At 37.6% G+C, this 13932-nt stretch overlaps 1 protein-coding gene across 2 annotated transcripts in view; it reads left to right on the plus strand.

Annotated features, from left to right (window-relative positions):
- The window catches only part of LOC114250432 (PAS domain-containing protein cky-1), a 176339-nt gene that overhangs the window by 127875 nt on the left and 34532 nt on the right, over positions 1-13932 (plus strand). For both annotated transcript variants that reach the window (XM_028184300.2, XM_028184299.2), the window contains exon 7: positions 12063-12247. In XM_028184300.2, the coding sequence (XP_028040101.2) occupies positions 12063-12247 (185 nt within the window). The remainder of the gene's footprint in view (positions 1-12062; positions 12248-13932) is intronic.

Consider the following 13932-nt stretch of genomic DNA (forward strand, 5'->3'; position numbering starts at 1 on the left):
GAGAACGAGTGTTCTCGATTTTACTAGTTCTTTTGATATTCGTTTCTGCTATTCGATGATAAATGGCGTTACTCTTACCGGCGTAACAATATTAATAATATTTTCCCTTTCCCCTTACCTCCTGTCTTAAGTACCGACAATACGCTACCCTTTTCTGCGGTCTATTATTCTAACGCATTAGGGACCTCAGCTTCGTATCTTAAAGTTAACTCTAGCATGATATTTTCTTCATTTTTTGCGAATCGTGAAAATAAATGAACTACTTTCACGGCTTAATCGCTATGTAATTATTTACATTTTTTACTATTACGGACGTTTCGAATACATTATGGTTTTCGGGTGACTACTTAAAGGTATATTCGTCGATAAATGAATATTGCGCGAACTACTAAAAAAATTGACGGTAGTTTAACGTGAGCTTAGACCGTAAAAGAAGTTTTGATTATGTGTTTTAATTACGGTGGTATTCATTTAGAGCGTTCCACGCAGTCCAGTAAATATTTAATACCCTCATAAAATCATGTGCTTATTACGCTATATAAAATCATTTTATTGTAGTTTGCTTATCAATAAAAACTTCCTACCCAGCCACCAGCAGCCAAGGACCACATTCAATAAAGTTGTTTGTTATGCAGTAACGGTTTAAAGGTCATAACAAACACATCGCTCACATAAGAAATATTATGATACTAAAAATGAGTTCTAAGGCACAAATATAAGCAATCCCTAATAAAATCATAATGAAAAGGACAGCGACCTTGAAAAAAAAAGCGTTGTTTTAAAATATCGAGATTCCAATTCCGGCTCTGTCTGTTGTATTAGTAAATCAACAAGTTACACGCAGATATACTGGTGGCTGTACTAGTCGGAAACAAATTGCAAGAAAATTTTCTTACGACTGCTTATAGAGTAAAACTTGCAGAATTCACTCTATTAATTGTGGCTTTTTTATTATAAACCAATAACGTTATTGATAAGCACTAGCTGCATATTTATATTTAATTATCATATGCAAATATGTATCATTCTCAATTGAAATAGAATCGGAGATTTTTATGACATTAAAATTTCATTATGATGGATGGATGAACTGATCGCTCCGACGAGTGGTTACAAAAAGCCCATAAATAGACTCCGCAACGTAGCGTAGATATAGTTGTGAAACCTCGAAGTGGGTAGGTAGTAGTTATATACTCATACTGATTAGGAGTGAAACAGACTTTTGTAAAAAAAAAACTGAAGCACACTTACAAAGGTCTCAGAACAAAAATATATTATAATTGTTATGTTTTTAATAAATGTTAGTGTGTTACTGGCCGTCTTGAGTATCACTTGTCCCCATACGCACTAACACAACAATAATACATTAGACAGAATCAAAGAAGTCAAAGTTGAAGTCGTCATGGCCTAAAGGAAAAGACGTCCGGTGCATTCGTATCTAGCGATGCACCGGTGTTCGAACCCCGCAGGCGGGTACCAATTTTTCTAATGAAATACGTACTCAACAAATGTTCACGATTGACTTCCACGGTGAAGGAATAACATCGTGTAATAAAAATGATACCCGCAAAATTATAATTTGCGTAATTACTGGTGGTTGGACCTCTTGTGAGTCTGCACGGGTAGGTACCACCACCCTGCCTTTTTCTGCCGTGAAGCAGTAATGCGTTTCGGTTTGAAGGGCGGGGCAGCCGTCGTTACTATACTTGAGACCTTAGAACTTGTATCTCAAGGTGGGTGGCGCATTTACGTTGTATATGTCTATGGGCTCCAGTAACCACTTAACACCAGCTGCGCGCTCGTCCACCCACCTAAACAACAAAAAAAAATGCCTTCATAGATTTTTATCTGGTAGACATCCTTAATTACTAAAATTACGTATAGTATTTTTTTGAAATGGATAAACTGATTAGCCCCGAGGAATTACAGAGTACTTAAAAAACTAAACTTCTAGTTTGCATGTTTTCCATCTACCTACCCAATCAAGGCTACGAATTCAATAATAAATTAATTCAGTAGATAATAATTAAGCGTTCCGAAGATTGCGTTGCTATAACCGTGTCTTAATTCTTATTACCTATAATTTACACCTGTTTTATAAACGAATATAAATAAATAAACCCACGAATTAATGTATAGGATGTTACATGGATGTAATTATAAATAATACTTTCTAACTCAATCGAGTTTCGAATGTGTAATTTTGTGTTTTAATTTAAGAGGTTCATAGTTCGAGTTATGTAATAATATATATACTGCAATTATTTAATTACGTGATGATAGCCGATTGCGTTTACTGTAAGTTGACGTATCATGTAAAAAGATCTGCCTCATCAATCTATTTGGGTGAGTGTTTATGGTAATGTGTATAGTATAAGAGTCAGACAATAGAAGTATGTTTCTTAAGCCTGTCTTTGATTTATGTCATAATCGGTTATTTTACGAGTATGTCTTTTTTTTATTGCTTAGATGGTTGGACGAGCTCACAGCCTACCTGGTGTTAAGTGGTTACTGGAGCCCATAGACATTTAGGACGTAAATGCGCCACCCACCTCGAGATATAAGTTCTTAGGTCTCAGTATAGTTACAACGGCTGCCCCATCCTTCAAACCGAAACGCATTACTGCTTCACGGCAGAAATAGGTGGAGTGGTACCTACTCGCGCGGGCTCACAAGAGGTCCTACCACCAGTAATTACGCAAATAAAAATTTGCGGATTTCATTTTTATTACACGATGTTATTCCTTCACCGTGGAAGTCAATCGAAAACATTTGTTGAGTACATATTTCATTAGAAAAATTGGTACCCGCCTAGGATTCGAACACTGGTGCATCGCTCAACACGAATGCACCGGACGTCTTATCCTTTAGGCCACGACGACTTCAAATGTCTCTTCTTTTCACGGGAGAGATTTGGGATTAGTTCGGTACATATGACTATATTTACAATAATCAACAAGTTACACGTAATGTAGTCTATTCAGAGGTGTTAATTGTTGGGAACCTGTAAACCAAGTACTGACTAGGTCAACGACATGTGACAATTGCTTTCAATCTTTACGTCTACCGGCACAGCTTCCAAAGAATTTTTAAAAGTTTTCGAATCAAAATTAAAATCAATAAGAACAGATAGAAGAGAAAGAGACAGATAGAAGAGTTTTCTGTGCGAGAGCACTGCGCTCTCGCTCTTCCTTATACCCATTTTGAAAATAATTCCCACGTCATCTGTAGGTAATTTCGACAGGGTTGTTGCGCAGAAAATAAAAAAAACATAAGCACTATCAAAAAACACGGTCAAAAAATTAGGACACGAAATTTCCGTCAAACAACATAAACTATTCTTTCATTATATGGTTCAAAAATTAAAAATTCTTCATTAAAACAATTGCTCAATTAATATTTATCGTAAATATTGTAGGTCGATAATAATTTGATTTAACATATTGTCGATTACTAAAATTGAATCATAGTTACGCAACTGCCATGTCGTGACAGACTCATTTCTGGAAACGTCGTTCCAGTGACCAATCTAACTCGTAATGAAGCTATTTTGTAGGTAAAGTTGGACATGGCAATCAACATGAAATATTATAAATCGTATAATACATATAAACCGTTTTTTTTTGGTATTTCAAATCATACGTTTCCTAATTTACGAGTAAGACAAACGCTGACAATAAAATTTATTCTAAAGTAAAATGTAATTAGCTGGGGTTGGACGAGTGCACAACTAGAAGTCGTCTTCTTTGTCATCAAGCATTTGACCATTTGAACTTGATAGATATTAGTTTTGTATCCCTTTTTTTATTGCTTTCCACTAAGACGAGCCTCCGATAAGTGCTTACCGTTGCTTTTGGATAAACACCTATACCAGGACAACTGTTAAACCGCTGCTTAACGTTAACCCATAGACACAGCCCACTGAGTTTCTCCCCGGATCTTCTCAGTGGGTCGCGTTTCCGATCCGGTGGTAGATTCTACGAAGTACTGCTCTTGCTAGAGCCAGTGTTAGCAATACTCCCGGCTTGAGCTTGGTGAGCTCACGTCAAGGAGAAGCTGAAATAGCCTCTCAAGGCTATCAGCATAGGTAAAAAAAAAGTTGTGACTGAAGACTAACTAGTTTTGTCTACAGAAGAACATGTGATAGCGCATAAATTTATTTCTTACCGAAACGCAAAGGGTTTTTTAATTAAGTTCTAACCTCTTCTATAGTCGATCAGGAGATTCTTCAAGAAAAAAAATATTGAGCGTCGAAATTTAAATTCATGTAACAAATTGCTTGCAAAAATAAAAATTAAATACTTATTTTTTTTTATATTGAAATTAAATATCTCAAACAAACATTTCCTAAACGACACGCGTTTAAGTATTAACAGCTCTACAATCGAGTGCAAAGAAGCTCTTTTAATCGTCGTGAAAAAACCACAAATAAATCGGGAGATCGTTCTCGTCGAAGCAGGGTGATTAAATTCCAGATGAAGGGCATCGAACTTTAAAAATCACGTCCGGAGGTGTGTCCCGGTGACGCAGACCGTGCTCCGTCGTGACTTATGTTCCGCGGAACGTGACTCCCCTGACCAGACAGATGTGAATAGACGACGTTATCGGTCATTTAGAGAATCGATGTATAAACAAAACATCGTGTGGGCGAATGTATGCCTTCAACGTTTTTGCTGGGTTTTTTTTACGACTAAATTAAACTATTCCGTGTGGACGTTGTTTGGTTAATCTATATATTAATAGGTGAAGCAAAAGCTTTGTATCCATTTTTACGAAAATTTCGCGGACGGAGGGGTATGAAATTTTCCGCACTTATAGAGAATATAGAGAAGAAGTGCTCAATGCTAATAGTTTTTTAAAATAATGCATAAAAGGTACATTAAATCAATAAAGAAAACATTACACACACTACATACCATGTATTTGACGCACACACGCATGCATACTATTTATTGTCAAACTTTTGTTCTTGACGTCTGTTGTCAAATTGAGAATAGATTAATTATTGTTTGTCTTTATTAATATTTTTCTATAGTGTAGTCTTGAAGTATAAAATACAATCATAATAGTGTACAAACTTACAATTCCAATTAATTATAGTCGAATTTCGACACTGCGGGACCTCTAGTTTCATTTATTTAATTAAGATATGTGTGTTGAGTTTTTATAGTATAGATGGAGTGATATGAGGTTGTAGTTTCAATTGCACTGAATAAGCCGTGCCAGCTTTCCAGCATGACTTAGCAATATTCATCCAAGAACAAATCAGCAATATCTCGGAATTAACTGGGAAAAACGTCGTCATAAATTTGAACAAATTTGATCCGGTTAGGTATCCGTCTACTGACGGCTGTTAAGAATGAAATTTATTTAGTCTGATTTCGAGAAGGACTTTATTGCTATTTTAGCGCTTAAATGCTAATATTACAAACCTGGAATAATCTGAATCGCGATAGTACTCGTAATAATTACGAGAACCTCACTTAAGTAATTTTTTATTTAACAGTTAAAATGAGCAGATTTTTTTATGGGCTTGCTTTTTATATGTGGTATATTCAGGTTTAAAACATAAAAGTGTGTCTGTCTACTCAGTGAAACTGATAAATTTGCTTAAAATATTTGTTTGTTTATTATAAAAAAAAGAAAATAATATTCCTAAATAACCTAAACGTACTTACATGTTATTATCCGCAACACGCTTCGTCAGATTACAGAAATAGAGTTATCAGCAACATGCTTCGTCAAAAAGTATAATACTTACTTTCAGGTACAAGCGTCGTCATAAGTAACCTATAGGTCCACGCTAACAGCAATGCGCGCGTAGGCATCGGCTAGTCAAACAAGCCACTCTGGATAGCGCCCGGCCCGAAAGTACCCGTTACGCTAGCAGCATTGCCACGCTGTATGGCAATGGATAATGCTTAAAATATAAGTACAGCGTGTATTAAGAGACATTATCAACTCTTACCGCAACCAGCAAATTCATTTAAACTCATCAAATAAACTTCACTCTTCATTTATTTAATTTTATTCAATCTATAAACTTGAGTAAACAAAGTGCGTGATTTTAATTCGTGATAATAAAATAATCTAGCACATAATTACTAAATAATTCACAACAAACCACAGTGCGGCTAATACGCTAATTATAACTTGACTGCGGTGCTATTTATCTAGTTAAGTGGTCGTTTTGGTATGTTTGACAGAACCTCGCCCCCTTTTCGAGAAATTATTGATAAGCTGCGAACAAAGCCTTACTTAACTTAGCCACGTTTATCCTAGCGCCAATAATAAAATCATATTTGTAAGCATTGTGGTCTAATCGTAACTATATATCAAACATTTTAACGGACTTGATACTGTAACGTGTCTCAATCAAGCTAATACTTTATGTGGTCTCATATATTTTTGAATTGATTAATTAAAATAGATTGTTTCGTTTATTATATATGAAATAAAAGACGAATTATATAAAATAGGTTTTAAATGGTTGGTTGAGAATTTTCTACAATCAATATAAGTAAGAATTGTATTCCAAATTAATAAATGCTTCCAATTACAGAACGTTATAGACATAATTTACACGACATGTCATCTAAAAACTGCACAGTTAATTAATTCATAAGTAATGCTTCTGACATCCTGCTGTTTATTTCCGGTCACCGTCCTCGTCGAATCCGTCGCTTGCGACGAAGGGCTCGACGAGCGAATTAACCCATAGACACAGCCCACTGAGTTTCTCGCCGGATCTTCTCAGTGGGTCGCGTTTCCGATCCGGTGGTAGATTCTGCGAAGCACTGCTCTTGCTAGGGTCAGTGTTAGCAACACTCCGGTTTGAGCCCCGTGAACTCACCTACACACGTTAGGGTGAAGCTGAAATAGCCTCTCAAGGCTATCAGCATGGCTAGGAAAAAAAAGCTGTTTATTTTATTTGATAAACACAATCATTACTTCACTGGAAACCAAATAAAGTCGCGATTAAGGTTGTCACCAAATAGATAATTGAGATATTAATAGGTGTTTTGTTGTGTCAAGTGTCTGTAGAATTAAATGAAGAGCCAAAATTAAAATCTATAAATATGACGATAATTTCCATACTTTATTTCAATAGCAACAACAATGCTTAACTACCGACCTATCCATTATAAACGCTCTAAAACACAGACACGAAACAAAAAAGACCAGAAAAGCCAGAATTCCCTCTCATGGGGCAACCACAAATATCTCTATTTAGTTTGACAGCCCTATTCATGACGGTTATCGTTCAGATAGAAAGTGGTCATTGTTCAGCATTGCTCGGTTTGTGCGATGGATTCTGGTCCAAATGAAGGTATATACAGATAATAAGTCACGATTGATCGCCCTGTTCTGTCATATTCTAATGAGCTAAAAGTTGTAAGCTGTAGCGAGAAAACAATTCGATTTTTTTGCGCGAAATCTTGTCACCATTGGAAATAAAATATCGTTCGTAATTTGACTAAATTATGTAATACATTGTTGTTTTTAATACATTGGTTATTATTTGTTTATGCATTAAAACTTTGAATAATTTTTTGGTCATTTATCTGTATACGTTTCAACTCGTGATCATATTGGCTGAGGCAATTTCGATATAGTTGATAGATAATTCAAAAAACCCCCGCGTATTAGTAAGTTGTCTAAAGGATTATTTTTCTTTATTAAACATAGGGCACACGGTTCATAATACAATTCATAATTATTAGTTAGAAAAACTAGCGTTCTCAATGGTAATTTCAATATTCAAAGAATAAAATAATCCCCGCAATCGTCTACAGTAAATAATAATTTGTAGAACTACCCGCATTTTGGGTACCATGCCCTTATTTACGTGCGATTAGTAGTTCTCATTCAACTTCCTCACCAAGTTAATTAGATGCTTGAGATTCCTGGCAACCTCGGGAAGAAGCATAGCATTCAATCTGAAAGTTCACAGTCCGAGCTACTATCTCACAATGTTTATTTTATTACATCCCTAAAGCAGTGATAAGGTATATTGTGGATCGCATTAGACTAGTTTCTACTATGAATCCCCCGATCGTTCTGGTCTGAAAGACAAAATAGTGATTTTTACAAAGCGATTGAGTCGTCGTGACGGCGGTTTTCCGACATTCATTCATGAATAAATAATAGTTTAATAAAACTAGTGCTTTTCAGGATATTATCAAAATAACCCTTCTACTCATATCTGTTCATAAAATATTTATAACTACTGATACCATGCACCCCACGCTTTTTTTGTAATAAAATCCTTTTTTCTTGCACTATTTTTAATTCAAATTTATTTAAATTTATTTTCTATTTTTTAGTTGGATTTTCTATAAAAGCGTATTTTGTTAGTTTTTTTAAACTATTATTTATTTTTCATTTTGTTAGTTGAATTTATATATTTTCAATTTCTTTTTTTTGAATTTTTTTTTTAATAATTTTACCAAATTTAGATTTAATCCGACGTTTTGAAGGGGGTTAAAATCATTTTCAAAGATTCCATTACATACTAACATAGGTACATACGTCTGAAGCTAATATTAAAATAAAATAACCTATTCAATTTCGTCATTAACTTGACAGCCGGTCGCTCGTGTCTTGTACCAAACTTAACCGGTGCCGTATGTTCGGGCGTACCACTAATATAGTCGATACGTTAATCTTACGTTTCGTATCCGGCTAGTAAATCGGCATTGCGTTACGTTCCCGGGTGGGCGGACACGCGTCGACATTACAAATCATTCTGATAGTTTTTAATTTCATTGTTACAACGAATTAGTCGTATGTGGTTCGATGGTAATTTCGGTTTCTATTGCCGCTATTATTGACAACAACTATTATTTAAAACGAAGCGAAAAACATGCAATTACATAATACGAAATGACTGAATGAAATGCAATGCTATGAGAACTTAAATTATCCCTTATAATATTTAATTATTATAGAAGAAGAAGACTGATTAATTTTGGAAACAATTACGTTATATTTTTGTCCTGCATGTTCAGCAACATGAAGAAGAATTGTAATTTCTAAACGAATCTAGAGAAATATGTATTTCAGAAACATTCAAACAGTCCAAACTTTACTTATTATATTAATTTAAATAATATAACCTCATACTAGTGTTGACATGACATTCTTCGAACGTAATGAAATTCATGAGAGGACTTTTTACTAGTGGTAGGACCTCTTGTAAGTCCGCGCGGGTACGTACCACCGCCCTGCCTATTTCTGCCGTGAAGCAGTAATGCGTTTCGGTTTGAAGGGTAGGGGAGCCGTTGTAACCATACTGAGATCTTAGAACTTATATTTCAAGGTGGGTGGCGCATTTAGGTTGTAGATGTCTATGGGCTTCAGTAACCACTTAACACCAGGTGGGCTGTGAGCTCGTCCACCCATCTAAGCAATAAAAAAAGAGATACGTGGTGTCGTGGGACACCGGGTAGGAACGAAGTTCCTTATTATAAAAATATTAATTCTAATTAAGTTCTATTCGAGGTATAAAGAAAATAAAACTGGAGGTTTCGCAACAACCCACGGTCATTCGGTAACGTGCGAACTTATTGTGGTACACTTCATTCACGGTTGTTTGCATTACTAATTTGTACGTTATTACAAAGCTAAGTCGTACACTGTGTGCATTACTAATAAAAATCTTACGTTACGGATGTTTTTTCCCGGTTAGGGTACCCCTCCGCATCGTCCCATAAGGAACTTCGTTCCAAAAAAAAAATTACAGTATGTCCGGGATACGACAATCTCAGCATCAATTTCCATTGGCGGAAATGACCACCTTTCTTCGGACAGATATTTTTATCGGAATAATATGACTAGTCCAAAAATCCATAACGAAATCACAAGCTTGGTCAATAAATAACCGTGTTGGAAAAATAACAAAGTACTTAGATCATAGAAAATGATCTATTTCTGTTCCATGATATAATCGGACTTACGAGGCCGAAGTGGACATGATTGAAATAGGTCATAAGGTGCTAAGCCAAGAGCTAGCAAAGTAAGTTTACGTACCGATTTATGTAAGTTTATGTAAGGAAAAAGGCCCAGATGTAGAAGTCCAATGCGCTGGTAGGATCAGTCAGATACGCTCTACCCTCAATATTTTAGTTCACGATGCCATCCACGTAGCCGAGGATAGACTGAGATGGCGTGAGTACTGTTCACGAGAAAGTCATTCAGAGAGGCCACGACCCCCAGCACTAAAGATTAATTGGATTAGGATCGGATAAGAATTAATAAGGAATATCGGAAGAGAGACAGAAGCGATTACAAGTGACAAGTACACACATGCTATCAATGTGATTATCGTGCATTTTTGATACCATCAATAAGCGAAAAGTTTGAAATCTCGAACGCAATGGGTTTCCACTGCTTCCTCTACTTGTGGCTGATGTTGATGAAAAGCAGTTATTGAAACATAAGGTAGCAGCACTAGTGACAAGTTTTATCCCGTACGACTCTCACATTATTATCAATGAAGAGTTTTTTGAACGAAGTTCCCTATGGGACGATGCGGAGGGACCCTAACCGGGAAAAAACGTCCATAACATAATTTTTTTATTAGTAATGCACACAGTGTACGACTTAACTTTGTAATAATGTACAAAATATAACATTTTTTTTATATATTTTTTATAAATCATTGTGAATAAAATAAAGTTGATAACTTTGTAAGGTAGTTTTCTTTTATTTTTATTTATAAAAAAATCATAATAAAAAATGTATACCCAAATAATTATTTTCTTTATACCTCGAATAGAACTTAAAATTAATATTTTTATAATAAGGAACTTCGTTCCTATCCGGCGTCCCACGACACCACACATATTTTTTTTATTTATTGAGTACATCGGTGAACATACTTATGGTGCGCCTAGTGTAAAGTAGCTACTCTCTCTACTAACCTCTTGTGAGTCCGCACGGGTAGGTACTACCGTCCTGCCTATTTCTGCCGTGAAGCAGTAATACGTTTCGGTCCGAAGGGCGGGGCAGCCGTTGTAACTATACTTGAGACCTTAGAACTTATATCTCAAGCCCACCTTGAGATATAAGTTCCGGCGCATTTACGTCGTAGATGTCTATGGGCTCCAGTTACCACTTAACACCAGGTGGGCTCGTTCACCCAACTAAACAAAAAAAAGGAACAATTTAAGCGAAGCTGATATTGTAATTCAATATTTCGATGCGAGTTCACAGAATTTACCTCTGCGTAATTACCTAGAGATATATTTAATACGATGGTATTAGCCTCAACAAAACGTTGCTATATCGTCCAAGGTCGTATCGAACCGGATCGTGCATCGGATCGGTGAGCGGCTCAACTGTGAACTATTGTATCGAACTTTCTGTCTTCTATTGTTGTTTAAAATTTTATAAAGAATGTCATAGAACCACACCTCCTTTCGAAGTTCGGGCTGCAAGTCAAAAGGTTTCGTTTGGCGTAATTTGCGACCTTGACTTCTGATGTTTCGGCATTGCTTTGAGGCTTACTACCACTAACTTGGTTTTGTTTTAAAGCTCAATGAATAAATGAACTCATGTTCAAGTTTTTTGATGATTATTACCTGGCCCATTGATCACCCACATAGACATAGTAAGCGTGAAAGCCACTCCTTCCTTAAGACTCATGACCACCTCGTCCAAGTGCCAATTTACTTCTATGGTGGCTCCTCCACCCTTGAAATTGGAACGCGTGGCTTCATGGTAGAAATTGGCTGAATTATTTTACCTATCAGTGTTGACACACAAAACGTCCTACCATTAACAAAGAAGACTTAGTTAAGATTTTGAAGTACGGCCTCTTTTTTTGTTAATTCAATTAACAATTCATTAATGTTTTCTTTTAGTAAAACATGCGTTGTGGTACAAAATTTATGTATAGTATGTTATTTATTTATAGTACTAATTTCCTGACTCCGTGAGGCATGAATAAAAACCGCGACCACGAAAGCTGTAACGTATTCGTTCAATATGTCTGTCGGAATCAATAAACGCGAGATTCAACTGTACAATTAATTTTAATCATACCTATTCCCTTTTAGGTAGTTCTTGTGCGGGGTCACTACGTGTCATATCTGCCGCTGTGCAGCCGCAACGAGCCGGTGTTTGTGGCGGTGTGCACGCCGCTCGCGATGCCGGAGACCCGCGAGTGCGTGGTGCACGGAGCCACCAACGTCTTCACCACGCTGCACGCCATGGACATGAAGATACTCCACGTTGACACCAAGTAAGACCTACATAGAAAAGAACACTATATTACTGAAAATCCCCAGTACATAGTCTCGTTTAACCCTTTGACTGACATGCAGGTCACCGATGGCCGTACGTGGCACACTTAAGTAATTATGTCAATTTCTCTCTTCAATCTTCTTACTAAGTGGCCAGAATATCAGCAGACTCTGGGAAAGACGAATCCGAAGATACTGAGAATGAATCAGTTTCTAAAACACTAAAAATATACATTGAAAACAAAACAAGGAAAAGTTAGGCAATTCAGGCGCTTAGTAACAGAAATCGATATAATTACTTCAGTGCGCTACGCAGGGCACCAGTGACTTACATAGCAGTCAAAGGGTTAAAAAAAATCATGTGTGCAATTCACACGTGGTAGAAGTGAAACCTTCAAAAATGGAAATACAATTATCCCAAATGTCTAAGTATATGTAAAATTTTGTCATTAGTAAATAATTGTAAATCATCTTATAAAGTATGAGGTAGCGCCCTCTGTGAATTGATATTTTAACTTCACGTATAATGTGTTCTATCTCATTCTCTCGCCGGCTGAATCCTATACATTTCTGTGTTTGTGTCTCTATGGACTTATTTTTTCGTTTCGTTTCATCGAGTTTGAAATCACAACGATTCTAAAGAAGTTTCACTTCAAAAATATCATGTAACAAAGATTTATTTATTAGGTAAGTATATAATTGCCCTTTACGTTAAACTCTTTGGACTCTACAGAAGAAAAAAAACAGTATAAACATACCGGTGTCAGACAAAAAGCTGATGAGCCATCAACGAAAAACATTCATTCTCGCTCACGACTCGGTCGTGCGCGGACGTGCTTTCCGATCCGTGGCCCGCTTGCGAGCTGCGTCTCTGAACTCACAGTTGTGCTCGACAGTGTAGTGACCGTGAATACATCGTGCTTACAATTCGGTAGTGCGGACGTTCCGATCCGTTGGTCGCTTGCGATCTGCGTATCGAAGTCCATTTTTGTGCGCTAAAGTGTTGTAACCGCGAACCCACCCTTACCAACTGCCTTTTTCAAGGCAAAACCAATCGCTACGTTCAGGCTTCCTGTGGCACTCACAGGCTAGCGATTTCCTAACCCTTCCCAAAACAACAGTCTTTTTCAAGACTAGACCCCCGCTCGCGATTCTGCCTGCTGTAACACTATACAGCCCGAGCGGGTTCCTTTCCTTTTCCCCGCCGATTGCCGTTTTCACGGCATAGGCATTCCCCCCCCCCCTGCTCCTTGCTGTCCTGCAGCACAGGGGGGTTACAAATCCTATCCGGGGCCTCGCCTTTCGGCGAGTTCAACAAAAGTCCCGGGGCCGCCCCCCCCGGGCAAGAAGACCGAAGATGAGCGAAGATTTTGTGTGTGACAGTGAAAGTGCTAGGGACATTGTCGGGTTCCTCCGGGATAGGTACCCGTCAATTAGGGCCGAGTATCTCAGCTATAGGGCCGCTCGTGGCAATCCCTCCCCCCCCCGCGTCCGTCGCCGCGTTTCTCAACCGTGCCTCGGAGGCACGCCGCGCGCCCCCCGCCGCCGCGTCAAGTTCGAGCGCACGTTCCCACGATGCGGCTCACATAGCGCCTAACGCTACCCCCACCCCCGTGCCCGCGTCGTTTACGTCATCGCGCGCTCCGTCCGTCGCGACCTCGATCGTTTCGAGTTCAGGCTCCGA

The sequence above is a fragment of the Bombyx mandarina genome, chromosome 07 (assembly GCF_030267445.1).
Source record: "Bombyx mandarina strain Sakado chromosome 07, ASM3026744v2".
In the NCBI taxonomy this organism is placed as follows: domain Eukaryota; kingdom Metazoa; phylum Arthropoda; class Insecta; order Lepidoptera; family Bombycidae; genus Bombyx; species Bombyx mandarina.